This window comes from Cherax quadricarinatus, chromosome 30 (assembly GCF_038502225.1).
Source record: "Cherax quadricarinatus isolate ZL_2023a chromosome 30, ASM3850222v1, whole genome shotgun sequence".
Lineage (NCBI taxonomy): Eukaryota > Metazoa > Arthropoda > Malacostraca > Decapoda > Parastacidae > Cherax > Cherax quadricarinatus.
This window is the reverse complement of record NC_091321.1, coordinates 11,916,817-11,935,306: the sequence shown is the minus strand read 5'-3', so window position 1 is coordinate 11,935,306 and position 18,490 is coordinate 11,916,817. Positions and strand designations below refer to the sequence as shown.

Sequence of the window (18,490 nt, the reverse complement as noted above, 5' to 3'; positions counted from 1 at the left end):
CTTCACCCCTTGATACAAACGCCCTCCTAGGCAGAACATCAGTGCTGCTGAAAGTGCTGGAAATTATTACTGAGGGTGGTTACAAGTCTGAACAAGTGTTTAATGCTGACGAGACAGGATTAAATTGGAAAATACCATCTAAAACTTTTATTAGCAAGCAAGAGAAAAGTGCCCTTGGATTTAAGGGAAATAAAGGATAATTTCAGCTTCCTTCTGTATGCAAGTACATCAGGCAATTTTAAGTGCATGGCTATGTTTATTTATCACCTGTTACATATGGCAGTCTAACAAGACAGCATGGATAAATGAGAAACTGTGGTGTGGTTTAACACCTATTTTATTCCTTCAGTCAAGATATACCTTTCATTTAAGGGTATTCTTACTTCTGATAATTCCAAATCATCCTCAACTCTTTGAGGATGTAGACTCAAATGTGGAGGCAGTGTTATTACCACCAAATATGACATCTTTGATACAACTACTGGTTCAAGAAGTGATTAAGACATTTAAGTGCCACTACACATGCTGGGTAATGCAGAAACTCCTATGGAGTGCCAGAATTCTGGCAAAAATTGAACACTGCATAAGCAATGAATCAACGACAAATAACATTGAGAAAATTACAGCCCAGTGTGGTGAATCATTTCAGAGGTTTTCCCTCAATAGTCATGCTCAAGAAATTGTGGATCTAGCAAGAAGAGTACCAGGTGAGGACTCCGAAATATACAGGCAGGGAGAAATGCAAGAGAAGCTCAATTCCCAGACAGAAGAGAGACAGATAACAGAAGAGCATGAGGAAGAACCTGAAACCACACAAATAACATCCAAGAGATACACGAGAAGCTGCATGCTATGGGTGAAGCTGTCGATTTTTTAACTGAAAAGGGCAATTGATTCATCTAGAAGCATTGCTGCGAAGTGGGACCCTGGAACAGGTATTGATGCCTTATCACCAGCTGTATAAATTACAGTGGACCTTCATTTTTCATAAGCATCGGAAGTCGTAATTTTCGAAAATCGTAATTTTTTTTAAAATACTGATTCGCAAATTGTCTTTTAACTCGCTGATAGTTGTTCTTCCCAAACGTTTACGCATGGCCCTGACCGGCCCCACACTCCATTCATAGCCAGTGTGCCACTGTTTATCAGCAAGTGAGGACAATCCCACGCGCTCATACAATACATTTCGTAATAATCCATTCGTTTTAGTGCCTGCAACTGCTAAACAAGCCACCATGACCCCAAAGAAAGCTCCTAGTACCAGGCCTTTGGTAGAGAAGGCGAGAAACACGATAGAATTCAAGAAAGAACTCGTAGCAAAGTACCAAAGTGGAGGAGGATGAGAGGGAAAATGTACCTTCTTCAGTGATTCTATATGTACTATACTAAAACAGCAAGAGTCGATAAAGGCTGTTTACCTGGAGAGAGTTCCGGGGGTCAATGCCCCCGCGGCCCGGTCTGTGACCAGCCTGGCTGTAGTGCCAGCCAGCAATTAAGTGTAGTATTAACAGTGTAGCAAGTTAAGCAATTAATCGACAGAAAAAGGACAGCACGAACCCAACTCCTCCAACGTTGTTGGAGTTATAAAGGGCTACTGACAACACTGCCGCCCTCCACTACCATTATGTACGGCTTATGCTCTCAGCGGCCCTTATACACCCAATAACAAACCACCACTCGTGATATACGTAATGACAGTTTTTATTCATTCTAGAGTATATGTCATGTTTCTATGTTATTAATATTGTTTATTATGTCATATTAGATGAATTGTGATAGATAAATGAGCCATAGATAGAGTTGATATTAGTGTCATATTGAAGGACTATCTTGTCCTGCCTCCCAAGACACTCCCCCGCCACTGCCACAATTCCTAACATACTTAATGACATATTTTATTCATACACCAACAAGATTCTTCAATAAAGGTTAAGTGTGATGTTATTATTGTTTTATTCTTCATGTCTCATTGTTTTCTATGTAAATCTATATTTCATGTAAAAAAAAAAAAAATTTTTTTTTGTTAAGACTTTTGGTGTGAAACAGATTAATTGGATTTACATTATTTCTTATAGGGAAAATGGTTTCGCAAATTGTCAATTACGTCATTAGTCACACTCTCGAGAACAGATTAATTACGAAAAATGAGGGTCCACTGTACTGCTGAGCAAAACAGCAGAGATGCACAGCAGAATACCTAAGCAATCTAATACAAGTCAACTAACAACTGCCATCAACATCAAGTTATCCAACCATCAGCAGCAACCCCACAACCATACACCTCAGCCTAGTATGGTTACACTTACTCTCCACTCCAAGATTATTATGCATCAGCAACCAGATTAAAAAAAAAATTCTAATATAACTTTCATAGCTATATGTAATACACGTACCAGGCCTAGTTTTTTTTTTTATCTTTAAAGTTCACTATAGTAAAGGTATTGCACAGGCCTGTATCAACTACAATGTTCAGTAAGAACAAATAATTTTTTAAGAATTCAGTTAAAAAAAAAAAAAAAAAATGTAACTTGTGCAAATTATGCAAGTCTACTACTAACTTACATATGCTGATCTGCAACTATAATTGTAAATATCAAACAAATAATTTTGAAATAATTATGTCAGTTTTCTATCAAATTAATATCAATTTGACATACAGGAGGGCCCCACTTATACGGCGGGTTAGGTTCCAGGCTACCGCCGTAAAGCGGAAACCGCCGTAAAGTGGAACACCCTTTTTTTCCACTTACAAATGCATACAAACACTAGATAACAAGTTTACACTAACATATATTATGTTAGCAATAGAACCAGGCATCAAAAAAACAATAAAAAAGTACAATACACACATAGTGCACTCACTACTTACCTTAAAATATTTATAGTCTTAATCTAGGGTGAGACAAGTAGTATTTATTGTAAGAAATCAAGTGTGGTATGTATGGTAGTCAGCCAGGCTACCATACCAGGCCACCCCACCCACACATACTATTCTATAATATTTAAGCATCCCAGAGCGATAAAATGTATATACAGTTCACTCATTACTTACCTTAAAATATAGGGTGAGATGAGTAGTATTTATTGTAAAAAATCAAGTGTGGTATGTATGGTAGTCAGCCAGGCTACCATACCAGAGAGAAAGAATGAGTGCATGAGAGAGGACAGGCGCAGAGTTATGTAAACAAACCAGGCGAAGGTAAGTTTTGTAAACAGTGTACACGTCTGGTTTGTGTACAAGTTACATTGTGTACAGGTTGTCTCTACATTGATACGGTAGAATAAATAAAGAAGAACACTCCCATTCTCATGTAACATCATTTTGAGAAGAAATGATGCTCTGAGTGAAGGCAATGGAAGTAAGTCACTCTGACTTTTTTGGGTTATCCTAGGTTCTCTACACATATGTTATGTATTTATGTTATGTATCGTGTTTATTATATAATTTTGAAAAAAAATATCACGGATGGATTAATGAAAATGTGTATATTAACGTAATATACAACATTTAATGATACACCGAGCTCAGACAGCGTAAACAAACAAACTGAACAGGTTGTGGACGATCACTCGGTCAGGCGAAATAGACGGTATTAATACGTGTCCAGTTTTAGTTCATTCATGTACATTTGTAAGAGTTTGTGAAACTTTTACCTTATAATATTTTTATTATTATAATAATTAAACCACGAAACAAATACTCTTACACTGCGTACAAGTTAGTACAGAATTATAGCTATAAAGTGAAGGCATACGAAAGGAATATTTTTCTACAGTTATCCCTAGTAACAGGTGACAGGCTAGAGAAAACGTAATTCTTCCGAAACTTCTACAAACCGTTTGGTAAACATCTCATATATATTTGTATAAATTTTTATACTGTGGGTGCATGTATCATGTTTGTGTGTTACATAATGTGTTTCTTATATAATTTTGAAAAAATATAGATAGATTAAGGGAAATGTCTATATTAACGTAATATGCGACATTAATGCGCCCAAGAGATTATTATTATTATTATTATTATTATTACAGTGGACCCCCGCATAGCGACCTTAATCAGTGCAAGAGGGCTGGTGGTTATGCGAAATGTTCGGTATGCGAATGAATTTTCCCCATAAGAAATAATGGAAATCAAATTAATCCGTGCAAGACACCCAAAAGTATGAAAAAAAAAATTTTACCACATGAAATATACATTTTCCTACACACAAAGAGAAGGATACATGCACAATAGTAGAGTAGTACATGCACAATATATATTGTGCATGTACTAGTCTACTAAATGAAGAATAAATGACACTTACCTTTATTGAAGATGCAGCAATGACTGATGAGACACTGTGTCCTGGGAGTGCCTTTTCCTCCTGAGTACTGTAGGTCCTGTTTGGCATTTTCTTCCAGAACATGCCTTATCACACTGTGTATGCCACTACGATTCTTAAATCTCTCAAACCAACCTTTGCTGGCTCTAAATTCACCAATATGAGCACTAGTTCCAGGCATTTTCCCTGTTCACCTGGGTGTTAGTCGACTGGTGTGGGTTGCATCCTGGGAGACAAGATTAAGGACCCCAATGGAAATAAATTAGACAGTCTTCGATGACACTGACTTTTTTGGGTTATCCTGGGTGGCAAATCCTCTGGGGTTAATTGTTTCTTGGTATTCTCAATAAGCCACACCAACAACGGTGCTACAGCAGCAGCAGCAGCTGACGGTGGTACAGCAGCAACAGACGATGCTACAGCAGCAACAGACGATGCTACAGCAGCAGGAGACGATGCTACAGCAGCAACTGACGATGTTACAGCAGCAGCAGACGATGCTACAGCAGCAGCAGCAGCAGACGATGCTACAGCAGCAGCAGCAGCAGACGATGCTACAGCAGCAGCAGCAGCAGCTGACGGTGGTACAGCAGCAACAGACGATGCTACAGCAGCAGCAGACGGTACTACAGCAGCAGCAGCAGCTGACAGTGGTACAGCAGCAGCAGCTGACAGTACAGCAGCAGCTGACAGTGCAGCAGCAGCTGACGGTGGTACAGCAGCAGCTGTACCACCAATAGTAGCGATGGTTGATTGGGGTTTATTATACAACCTGGCCAGCTCGGAGACACGCACTCCACTTTCATACTTATCAATGATCTTTTTCTTCATCTCCATAGTAATTCTCACCCTTATTGCTGTAGGGTTGGCACTAGAAGCTTTCTTGGGGCCCATGATCACTTATTTTCCAGAAAAAATCACCAAAAACACTGTAATAATACGAAATGTTCCGATTGTATGCTTGGATGTTACCGCGGAGGCTGGCTGGTAAACAATGCCACTGGCGGAACATGTGAGCGTGGCTCAGGCCGCACATTGGACGCGTCTCGGACGAAGGGCGGTGAGCGGGTTTTTGGGCGGTATGCGAGGCAAAATTTTTGCGATCAAAGCGTCCAGTATGCGGATTGTACGGTATGCGATGCGTCCGGTATGCGAGGGTCCACTGTATTATTATTATTGCATCAAGAGTAGAGAGACTTAGTGATTTTAATGTGTACCTACATGCCAGCACAGTGTGTAAGTTTATTTAGGTACAGGTGTACACAAGTTTAATTATCAAGTACAATACATATAAAATATACAATAACTTTAAAACACTTGAAATTTTGGAAAGTTTCCAGACATAATAAGATGTGCTCAGGGAGAATGTAAACAAACTCGGTGGGCAGCTGTGACCGTATTAGAAAGACAGGTGGGGGGAGCTGTATAGGGAGTTTTGGTCATAATTTGAAATGTCCGTATTAGCAGAACGCCGTAAAGTGAAACGCCGTAAAGCGGGGCCCTGCTGTATTTGTTTGGAAGAGATTGTTTGATATACAGGTCCTCCATCACAAATCCGGCATCACTGGGACCTGTAGTGTGCCGGATTACTGAGTTTGCCAAATTACAGAGTGGTTAGGTTAGAATACACTCAATAAAATTAACCAACTTGACTTACACAGTTCATAGAACATCAGCAAAAATCGAACATTTCCGCTGCTTTGAGCTCAATTTCAAGGTACTTTTCGTTATGAAAGCAATCAAAATCATATCTATTTCTGTAATATATCTTCCATTCTATCAAATGAGTGCAAAAAATGAGAATACAACCATAAAAACCATACGAAAATATACTGCAAAGAGGCGGCTAATGGCTGAGAAGTGAACTCCATTATTTATCGTCCGTCTTTTTTTATTTGTGTTGTACGTTAAGAAGCATCTTTCTATCATACATTGCCCAAGTTTCAATGAGATAGCCCAACAAACAACCGATTAAAAAAAAATATTTACCAAAAATCATATATGGCAAGCCCAAGCCAGGTACTGGAAATAAGTCACTTTGTCTGACTTTTCTGGGTTATCCCAGGTTCTCTATACATACACTGATATGTATGATAATCTATGTAACTGTATTTGTGTATACAGTGGTCCCTCGTTTTTCATAATTAATCCGTTCCTGGAGCCGTTACTATAAACGAAATTTACGATTTACGAATCAATTTTCCCCATAAGAAATAATGTAAATACAATTAATCCGTTCCTGACAGCAAGAAGTATTAAAACAAAAAAATTTTTAACATGAAATATACATGTAGTACATAAACAATACAATGGGAAATGATGAATGAAACATTAACAGCATAACACTTACCTTTATTGGAGATTCTTCTTAGTGTATGGGAGACTGGAGGAGGAGAGTGGATTGTTTACAGTTTGGAAGGGAAATCCCCTTCCATCAACACCTCAGGTACCATTTGTTTTTCTGGGGTTGCTTCTCTTCTCTGTTTCTTAATGCCACTAGGACCACCTTGAGAGTCACTGGAGTCCTGTCTCACAAAATAACTGTGGAGAGAGCTCTGTTTCTGGAGTCTCTTTAACACTTCCCTAAAATGGCCCAAGACTTTGTCAATGTACATGTTGCCAACCTGGCTTGCACTAACCTTATTAGGGTGATGTTTCTCCATAAAGCTTTCCATCTTACCCCACATAGTAAAAATCTCTAATTTCTGAAGAAGGCACCTTCTTCCATCTCTCTTCCTCCTCCTCTGCAGCAAGATTCTGAGCTGCGATGTGTTGCTCTTCCTGCTGAAGCTCTTGCAGCTCCTCAGTGGTGAGCTCTTCCACCAATTCTTCCACATCCTCCAAACTCACATCCAACCCCATGGAACTCCCCAGTGCCACAATTGATTTTACAACAGACATAGGCTCATTAGGGTCAGTCCCAAATCCTTCAAAATCCCTCTTGTCGACACAATCTGGCCGCTATTTTCTCCAGGCAGAGTTCAAAGTCCTGGTAGTCACCCCCTCCCAAGCCATACCTTTAAGGGTTATGCAGTGGAGGATGCTGAAGTGTTCTCTCCAAAATTTCCTTAGGGTCAAGTGAGTGCCTGTGGTCACAGTCAAGCACCTGTGAAACATTGCTTTTGTATAGAGTTTTTTAAAGTTTGCAATAACCTGCTGGTCCATGGGTATTCGGGGGCAAGAACTTTACTGTGATGAACCCAAACTCCTCGAAAATTAGGTCATCCAAGTTTGAAGGATGAGCAGGTGCATTGTCCATTACTAGCAGGCACTTGAGATCCAATTTCTTTTCCAGGAGATACTCCTTCACACTAGGGCCAAACACTTCATTGAACCACTCGACAAAAATTTCCCTCGTGACCCATGCCTTACTATTAGATTTCCAAAACACACACAATTTACTCTTCATAACATTGTTTTTCCTGAACACTCTGGGATTTTCAGAATGGTACACTAGTAATGGCTTCACTTTGAAATCCCCACTAGCATTAGCATAGAACATTAGCGTCAGCCTGTCTTTCATAGGCTTGTGTCCTGGTATTGCCTTTTCCTCTTGTGTAATGAAGGTCCTCTTTGGCATTTTCTTCCAAAAGAGGCCTGTTTCGCCACAATTGAACACTTGTTCAGGTTTCAGTCCTTCAGCCTCTATGTACTCCTGGAACTCATGCACATATTTTTCAGCCGCCTTGTGGTCCGAACTGGCAGCCTCACCATGCCTTACCACACTGTGTATGCCAGTATGGTTCTTAAATCTCTCAAACCAGCCTTTGCTGGCCTTAAATTCACTCACTTCACCACTATTTGCAGGCAATTTCTTTACCAAATCTTCATGCAACTGCCTAGCCTTTTCACAAATAAACGAAGTCATAAGAGTATCTCCTGCTAATTGTTTCTCATTTATCCACACCAATAATAACTTCTCAACCTCTTCGAGTACTGGTGATCTCATTTTTGTCAGCATAGTTACTCCCTTTGCAACAACAGCATCCTTTATTTCCTTTTTCTTGGCCACTATGGAACATAAGGTTGTGTAGGGTTTCTTGTACATCCTGGACAGTTCGGCCACACTTGTACCACTTTCATATTGTTCAATGATGGTTTTCTTAAATTCTATCGTATTTCTCACCTTCTTTACCACAGGCTTGGCACTAGAAGCTTTCTTTGGAGCCATGGTAGCTTATTTAGTACTTGCAAGCACTAAAATAAATGGAATATTATGAAATATTTCGCTGGAGCACGTGAGGGGACCTTCGCTCACTGGTAAACAATGTCAGACTGGCTGCCGCCCCAGCTCACGCCGTGGGTACGCGTCCCGGACGAACTACGACTCGCGAGTCAACCTATGAAAAGCGAGTCCATGTTTATATTAAAATATCCCTATGATTGGCGAATTTTACGATTGCCGGGAACTACGAAAAGTGGGGGACCACTGTACCTGAATAAACTTATTTACTTCTGTCAACTGAGTACAAGAAACTGCCCATTCACTTATTTCAACTACCCAATAAAGTGGTCAGAAATTGGCAATTTGGCTGATTTCACACAAATTTCAACAGATACCAATTTCAAAATAGGGTCCAGAATAAACAATGCAGACATTCCTGCCACTAAAATAACATTTTCTCTGTTCATTAGTCACGGCTACAGGCCCCTCTTATATTACTCTTGCTTACCATTTGGAATTTTTATTCACAAAAAAAAAATAGAAGATTTACTGTTATGCAGACAAATGCATTAGTTTAATAATTGTATAAATAATATCAATCCATTCTTGACTCCGTACTGGAATTTGGACTGGCAGGTGAACAGGTATTGGACGGTGACGTCATTTGTTTACTCTTGAGCTTCGCTAAAGAATAGAACATTTTCGCTACTGTGAGCGCAATTTCAAGGTACTTTTCGTCATGAAAGCAATCAAAATCATATCTATTTCTGTAATATATCTTTCATTCTATCAAATGAGACCGAAAAAATGAGAATAAAACCATAACCATACAAAAATATACCGCAAAGCAGACGCTAATGGCTGAGAAGTGAACTCTGCTATTTATGGTCTGATTTCTTTCATTTTTGGTGCACGTGAAGAAGTATCTTTCCATCATACATTGCCCAAGTTTGAATAAGATAACCCAACAAACAACTGAGGAAATAATAATAATAATAATAATAATAATAATAATAATAATAGGTAGTAGGTTGGTAGACAGCAACCACCCAGGGAGGTACTACCGTCCTGCCAAGTGAGTGTAAAATGAAAGCCTGTAATTGTTTTACATGATGGTAGGATTGCTGGTGTCTTTTGTCTGTCTCATAAATATGCAAGATTACAGGTACGTCTTGCTACTTCTACTTACACTTAGGTCACACTACACATACATGTACACGTTTATTTATACACACTCATCTGAGTTTTCTTTGATTTTATCTTAATAGTTCTTGGTCTTATTACTTTTCCTTTTATATCCATGGGGAAGTGGAATAAGAATCTTTCCTCCGTAAGCCATGCGTGTTGTAAAAGTCAACTAAAATGCCGGGAACAATGGGCTAGTAACCCCTTTTCCTGTAAAGATTACTAAAAAGAATAAGAAGAAGAAAATTGTCAAAGTGGGAAGTCTGAATGTGCGTGGATGTTGTGCAAATGATAAGAAAGAGATGATTGTGGATGTTATGAATGAGAAGAAACTGGATGTCCTGGCTTTAAGTGAAACAAAGCTGAAGCGGGTGGGAGAGTTTCAATGGAGAGGAATAAATGGGATTAGGTCAGGGGTTTCAAATAGAGTTAGAGCTAAAGGAGTAGCAATAATGTTGAAGGATAAGCTATGGCAGGAAAAGAGGGACTACAAATGCATAAATTCAAGGATTATGTGGAGTAAAATAAAGATTGGATGTGAAAAGTGGGTTATAGTAAGCGTGTATGCACCTGGAGAAGAGAGAAGTGTAGAGGAGAGAGAGAGATTCTGGGAAATGTTGAGTGAATGTGTGGGGAGTTTTGAATCAAGTGTGAGAGTAATGGTGGTTGGGGATTTCAATGCTAAAGTGGGTAAAAATGTTATGGAGGGAGTAGTAGGTAAATTTGGGGTGCCAGGGGTAAATGTAAATGGGGAGCCTTTAATTGAGCTATGTGTAGAAAGAAATTTGGTAATAAGTAATACATATTTTATGAAAAAGAGGATCAATAAATATACAAGGTATGATGTAGCACGTAATGAAAGTAGTTTGTTAGATTATGTATTGGTGGATAAAAGGTTGATGGGTAGGCTCCAGGATGTACATGTTTATAGAGGGGCAACTGATATATCAGATCATTATTTAGTTGTAGCTACAGTTAGAGTAAGAGGTAGATGGGAAAAGAGGAAGGTGGCAACAACAAGAAAGAGGGAGGTGAAAGTGTATAAACTAAGGGAGGAGGAAGTTCGGGCGAGATATAAGCGACTATTGGCAGAAAGGTGGGCTAGTGCAAAGATGAGTAGTGGAGGGGTTGAAGACGGTTGGAATAGTTTTAAAAATGCAGTATTAGAATGTGGGGCAGAAGTTTGTGGTTATAGGAGGGTGGGGGAAGGAGAAAAGAGGAGTGATTGATGGAATGATGAAGTAAAGGGTGTGATAAAAGAGAAAAAGGTAGCTTACGAGAGGTTTTTACAAAGCAGAAGTGTTATAAGAAGAGCAGAGTATATGGAGAGTAAAAGAAAGGTGAAGAGAGTGGTGAGAGTGCAAAAGGAGAGCAGATGAAAGAGTGGGAGAGGCACTGTCAAAAAATTTTAATGAAAATAAGAAAAAATTTTGGAGTTAAATAAGTTAAGAAAGCCTAGGGAAAGTATGGATTTGTCCGTTAAAAACAGAGTAGGGGAGTTAGTAGATGGGGAGAGGGAGGTATTAGGTAGATGGCGAGAATATTTTGAGGAACTTTTAAATGTTGAGGAAGAAAGGGAGGCGGTAATTTCATGCACTGGCCAGGGAGGTATACCATCTTTTAGGAGTGAAGAAGAGCAGAATGTAAGTGTGGTGGAGGTACGTGAGGCATTACGTAGAATGAAAGGGGGTAAAGCAGCTGGAACTGATGGGATCATGACAGAAATGTTAAAAGCAGGGGGGGATATAGTGTTGGAGTGGTTGGTACTTTTGTTTAATAAATGTATTAAAGAGGGGAAGGTACCTAGGGATTGGCGGAGAGCATGTATAGTCCCTTTATATAAAGGGAAAGGGGACAAAAGAGATTATAAAAATTATAGAGGAATAAGTTTACTGAGTATACCAGGAAAAGTATACGGTAGGGTTATAATTGAAAGAATTAGAGGTAAGACAGAATGTAGAATTGCTGATGAGCAAGGAGGCTTCAGAGTGGGTAGGGGATGTGTAGATCAAGTGTTTACATTGAAGCATATATGTGAACAGTATTTAGATAAAGGTAGGGAAGTTTTTATTGCATTTATGGATTTAGAAAAGGCATATGATAGTGGATAGAGGAGCAATGTGGCAGATGTTGCAAGTTTATGGAATAGGTGGTAAGTTACTAAATGCTGTAAAGAGCTTTTATGAGTATAGTGAGGCTCAGGTTAGGGTGTGTAGAAGAGAGGGAGAATACTTCCCGGTAAAAGTAGGTCTTAGGCAGGGATGTGTAATGTCACCATGGTTATTTAATATATTTATAGATGGGGTTGTAAAAGAAGTAAATGCTAGGGTGTTCGGGAGAGGGGTGGGATTAAATTATGGGGAATCAAATTCAAAATGGGAATTGACACAGTTACTTTTTGCTGATGATACTGTGCTTATGGGAGATTCTAAAGAAAAATTGCAAAGGTTAGTGGATGAGTTTGAGAATGTGTGTAAAGGTAGAAAGTTGAAAGTGAACATAGAAAAGAGTAAGGTGATGAGGGTATCAAATGATTTAGATAAAGAAAAATTGGATATCAAATTGGGGAGGAGGAGTATGGAAGAAGTGAATGTTTTCAGATACTTGGGAGTTGACGTGTCGGCGGATGGATTTATGAAGGATGAGGTTAATCATAGAATTGATGAGGGAAAAAAGGTGAGTGGTGCGTTGAGGTATATGTGGAGTCAAAAAACGTTATCTATGGAGGCAAAGAAGGGAATGTATGAAAGTATAGTAGTACCAACACTCTTATATGGATGTGAAGCTTGGGTGGTAAATGCAGCAGTGAGGAGACGGTTGGAGGCAGTGGAGATGTCCTGTCTAAGGGCAATGTGTGGTGTAAATATTATGCAGAAAATTCGGAGTGTGGAAATTAGGAGGTGTGGAGTTAATAAAAGCATTAGTCAAGAGGGCAGAAGAGGGGTTGTTGAGGTGGTTTGGTCATTTAGAGAGAATGGATCAAAGTAGAATGACGTGGAAAGCATATAAATCTATAGGGGAAGGAAAGAGGGGTAGGGGTCGTCCTCGAAAGGGTTGGAAAGAGGGGGTAAAGGAGGTTTTGTGGGCGAGGGGCTTGGACTTCCAGCAAGCGTGCATGAGCGTGTTAGATAGGAGTGAATGGAGACGAATGATACTTGGGACCTGACGATCTGTTGGAGTGTGAGCAGGGTAATATTTAGTGAAGGGATTCAGGGAAACCGGTTATTTTCATATAGTCAGACTTGAGTCCTGGAAATGGGAAGTACAATGCCTGCACTTTAAAGGAGTGGTTTGGGATATTGGCAGTTTGGAGGGATATGTTGTGTATCTTTATACGTATATGCTTCTAAACTGTTGTATCCTGGGCACCTCTGCAAAAGCAGTGATAATGTGTGAGTGTGGTGAAAGTGTTGAATGATGATGAAAGTATTTTCTTTTTGGGGATTTTCTTTCTTTTTTGGGTCACCCTGCCTCGGTGGGAGACGACCGACTTGTTGAGGAGAAAAAAAAAAAAAAATCTTTTTTACTACACGTACATGTACAAGGTATACAGGCCTAGCTGACATCAGTGACATACTACTGTACAGAAAGCCACTTGTTATGCTGAGTATTTCAAGAAAATTAGGTCAGCGTCCCAGGATAACATCCACACTAGTCAGCTAACACCCAGGTACCCATTTACTGATGGGTCAACAAAGACAACAGGTGTAAAGAAACACGCCTAATGTTTCTACCCTGGCTGGGAATCGAATATTTACCAAAAATCACATATGGCTAACCCAAGCCAGGTACTAAAAATAAGCCACATTGACTTTTTTGGGGTTATCCTAGGTTCTCTACACATACATGTATGCTGCTGTGTGTGATAATCTATAGAGAGAAAATAACTTTTGTTTCATGTTTATGGTGCAGTACGAGTGTATATCACAGTTAGCCCTGTGCTATACTCGGTTTTCTCTAATATAAGCCACCAAGACAAGGATAGGAGAATGGTATTTGTTTACCATATCCTCTTCATAACTCTGTCGAACTGCTCGGTGTTATGCCAAATATTATTCATTCTGGAGTATTTAACATGTTTTATGTTATTTATATTGTTTCTTATGTCATATTAGCTCAATTGTGATAGGCAAATAAGCTGTAGTGTTGATATTAGCATAATAATAAAGCATATTCTCCTGCTTCACGAGACTGAGCTCATGGCAACCGACAGTGGCTTCAAAGCCACCTTATCTTTAATGGATAATGTACTGTGCAGGTGCTTTACATAATGAGAAGCATTTCTTTTACTCATTGAAACCATGGCTAGGGCTAAAAGTAAGCAGGTTAAAACAATAAATGGAGAAAAAGAAACTGGAATGACTTATGCAGCAAGTAGCGCCACCAAACAGTACCAGCAGGTTGGTGTTGCGACCCTGGAAATTTGAAATTATGCTAGCCAAAATTAGTGCCGAATAACTGAAGGAACCGAATAACTGATTGCCGGATTTGTGATGGCGGACCTGTATTTGTTTGAAAGAGATTGGTCAAGAACTATAAATTTAATAATTAAAATTTTCTTAAGGCTGAATTACATTTTTTCCTCACTTTTTTTAACCAAATGCATTGGTATTTTGTGTATGTTCTTTTCACGCACGTGTGGAAAGCTATTTCTGTTGGTAGATTGGTCAAGAAGTGCAGATTAAATAATTACATTGTTCTGTTGGAAGCAAGAGAGAGTCCAGCTACTGCTCATTCCTACACATCTGTACTGTGTACTGTAACATCTATACATTAATTAAACAAAGTAAAATCTCTATTTACCAGACCCCAATTTACAGATTTTGAATTTGATGGACAAAATCTAAAGTCAAAAAGCACTTGGAAACAACAGTTTAGTACTGGTACAGTCCCTGGGTTAATATATTTGGGGCTAAATGGACAAGTCCATTGCATCATAAATTTCAGTTACACTTGCTGATAATTCTGAATTTATCAATATCCATTATATCCATATTTATCCTTTATTGTTGCAGATTTAACAAAGCCTGTTAATTCTGGATTTAATGGACAAAGCCTATTAGGTCCTGAATTGTCCATTACTGTTATCATGGAAAAACAACCTCATTCAGATTTAATAATCAACTAACAAGACACCTTCTTTGCCATTAGTCAGCTAAACTGAGAGTTTCACTATATTTATAAGTAAACAGGAACAGTATTGAATGTATAATAGCGGGTAAATAAAATTGGTTATAGAATATTACGGCTCAGGAACCTCTCCAATTACGTACAACATGGGTTTCTATGGGGAAAATAGGTTCCAAGTTCTGAACTATTCTTTTATGAAAAATTTTCAGGAAAGCATTGTCATGGGAGGGAGACCTACTGTATTACCAGTACTCAGATGTGCAGCACCACTGTGAAATGTACACCTAGCAGCCAAGCCAAGCATTTTACTAGATAATTCAAGAGGCAGACTCAGGAACTGGTACCTAATACCAAAAGCACAGTTGGATAAATATGCACAGTAGGATTACCCATTACATGCTTTCTAATATCATTAATATACATAGTTGCATTAACAAAGATATGAAAAGAAGGAGGGAAGGTTGGGACCAATACATTTGCATTGCTGTATACAATGGGCAAGTTTAGGCGAGAACAAGTTAGATTACCTAATTAAAGAATGCGACATCCCTTTCCTTAAAAGATTCCATTCATGGCTGTATGTCTTATTACCTACTTACAGCAGTGAATTTACTAACCTCTTTTTTAATGTTAGGCATTTTCCAGCACCATTCAAACACACAGATTGCATTCTATTGCCATGACAGAATCTAAAAATCTATTTTTGCATCAATACAAGATTATGATTTTTCAAACGAGCTTCATGTTCACCCTTATTTACCAATATACAAACATTTGAAAAAGATTTGTATAACAACAAACAGCTAAACAAACTGAAAATGCATATACATTTGCAAGATGCAGCTGCACCTATTAGAGCAATTTAATATAATTTTGGAAATGACACGAGGTATGCAACAAAATAATTTATGTCCATGAACATCTTTCATTCACTAACAAGTTACCTAAATAGACTGCAAACATGGACACAAACTGAAAAGAGTAAATATATTTGCATGCAGTGCAATGCCATCCAATTGTGCCTGGTTCACATGGAAGGTATAGAAGAAGGGTTAAGGGATGGTCAAATTAAGGCACATGATACCTAGCAACACATGTAAAACATTTTGGAAGCAAACAACTGAGGGATGGAGTGTAAGTGACAAATCAACAATTTAAAGTAAAAAAGCTAGTTAATTGGACATTCCAAGAGTTTTCCCCATTATCAAGGATTCTTTTGTATACAATCCTTTCTAACACATTCATTCTCTAGCATCCATTATCACTGATGGCTATTATAAATTTTTCCCATTTCTAAAAGCTGCTAATGCCAACAAACAAAACTGCATTGAGGCTTACCACATTTGTCCCGACTTGTTCATCCCCTGGGGCTGCCTCAACACCTGGAGGCGCTTCATCTGGAGTCTCTATGTCTGATCTATTTAGCTCTGCCAGCACTTCACGCCGTAAGCTCAAAAATTCATCTACTCCAACAATTTCACTTGGCAAATGCTTCTTTACATGCTCCTGAAACCTAAATCAAGGAACAGAGTAAAGAAATCATAGTTTAACTGACCAGCTGAACAATGTCTTTGAAATTTTTTTACATTTAAAGATGCATAACATGATGATCTCACTCTATTTCTCATTTCCCCACTAAAATGCAGAAAAATATCTGCACAATAATGTCACCAGAAAAGTGCCTCTTTGCTCATGAAATCTCAAATTACAAAGATATCAAACAAAGGTTTGCAATCATGTTATTACAATTTCACGAGTCATGATGGTGGATTTAAGGGAACTTAAGAGCTAGATCATGCTGCAGTCATGCTGGTGTGGAATTCATCTGTTAAAAAAAAAAAAAATATATTTGTGATCACAGTTGGGCCTAAGCTAACCTTCCTATGGTATATAAAAATACAGTATACCTAAATGGATGAACCTTGTTGGGGAGGCATGGACCAGTGGTTAACCCCAACGACCTGGGAGTTTTAGCACTTGTCTGCCATGGGTTTGAACCCCACCTGTTCTATGAATAAAGTACTTCTTTGTATGCTCCTGGATCTTTTTTTTTTTTCTTAACAAGTCAGCCGTCTCCCACCGAGGCAGGGTGACCCAAAAAGAAAATACTTTCATCATTCAACACTTTCACCTCACTCACACATAATCACTGTTTTTGCAGAGGTGCTCAGAACACAACAGTTTAGAAGCATATACGTATAAAGATACACAATATATCCCCCCAAACTGCTAATATCCCATATCCCTCCTTAAGAGTGCAGGCATTGTACTACCCATTTCCAGGACTCGAGTCCAGCTATATAAAAACAAACCAGTTTCCCTGAATTCCTTCATTAAATATTACCCTGTTCACACTCCAACAGATCGTCAGGTCCCAAATACCATTAGTCTCCATTCACTCCTATCGAACACGCTCATGCATGCCTGCTGGAATTCCAAGCCCCTCGCCCACAAAACCTCCCTTACCCCTTCCTTCCAACCTTTTCAAAGACGACCCATACCCTGCCTTCCTTTCCCTACAGATTTAAATGCTCTCCATGTCATTCTACTTTGATCCATTCTCTCTAAATTACCAAACCACCTCAACAACCCCTCTTCAGCCCTCTGACTAATACTTTTAACTCCACACCTTCTCCTAATTCCCACACTCTGAATTTTCTGCATAATATTTACACCACACATTGCCCTTAGACAGGACATCTCCACTGCCTCCAACTGCCCCCTCGGTGCTGCATTCACAACCCAAGCTTCACACCCATATAAGAGTGTTGGTACTTCTATACTTTCATACATTCCCTTCTTTGCCTCCATAGATAACGTTTTTTGTATCCACATATACCTCAATGCACCACTCGCCTTTTTTCCCTCATCAATTCTACGATTAACCTCATCCTTCATAAATCCATCCACCGACACGTCAACTCCCAAGTATCTGAAAACATTCACTTCTTCCATACTACTCCTCCCCAATTTGATATCCAATTTTTCTTTATTTAAATCATTTGATACTCTCATCACTTTACTCTTTTCTATGTTCACTTTCAACTTTCTACCTTTACACACACTCCCAAACTCATCCACTAACCTTTGCAATTTTTCTTTACAATCTCCCATAAGCACAGTATCATCAGCAAAAATCAACTGTGTCAATTCCCATTTTGTATTTGATTCCCCATAATTTAATCCCACCCCTCTCTCGAACACCCTAGCATTTACTTCTTTTACAACCCCATCCATAAATATATTAAACCATGGTGATATTACACATCACTGTCTAAGACCTACTTTTACCGGGAAGTAGTCTCCCTCTCTTCTACACACCCTAACCTGAGCCTCACTATCCTCATAAAAACTCTTTACAGCATTTAGTAACTTACCACCTATTCCATATACTTGCAACATCTGCCACATTGCTCCCCTATCCACTCTATCATATGCCTTTTCTAAATCCATAAATGCAATAAAAAATTCCCTACCTTTATCTAAATACTGTTCACATATATGCTTCAATGTAAACACTTGATCTACACATCCTCTACCCACTCCGAAACCTCCTTGCTCATCCGCAATCCTACATTCTGTCTTACCTCTAATTCTTTCAATTATAACCTTACCGTTCACTTTTCCTGGTATACTCATTAAACTTATTCCTCTATTATTTTTACAATCTCTCTTCTCCCCCTTC

At 38.9% G+C, this 18,490-nt stretch overlaps 1 protein-coding gene across 4 annotated transcripts in view; it reads right to left on the bottom strand.

Annotated features, from left to right (window-relative positions):
- The window catches only part of Prp39 (pre-mRNA processing factor 39), an 85,070-nt gene that overhangs the window by 37,107 nt on the left and 29,473 nt on the right, over positions 1-18,490 (bottom strand). For all 4 annotated transcript variants that reach the window (XM_053781851.2, XM_053781852.2, XM_070089898.1 and 1 more), the window contains exon 7: positions 16,144-16,318. In XM_053781851.2, the coding sequence (XP_053637826.1) occupies positions 16,144-16,318 (175 nt within the window). The remainder of the gene's footprint in view (positions 1-16,143; positions 16,319-18,490) is intronic.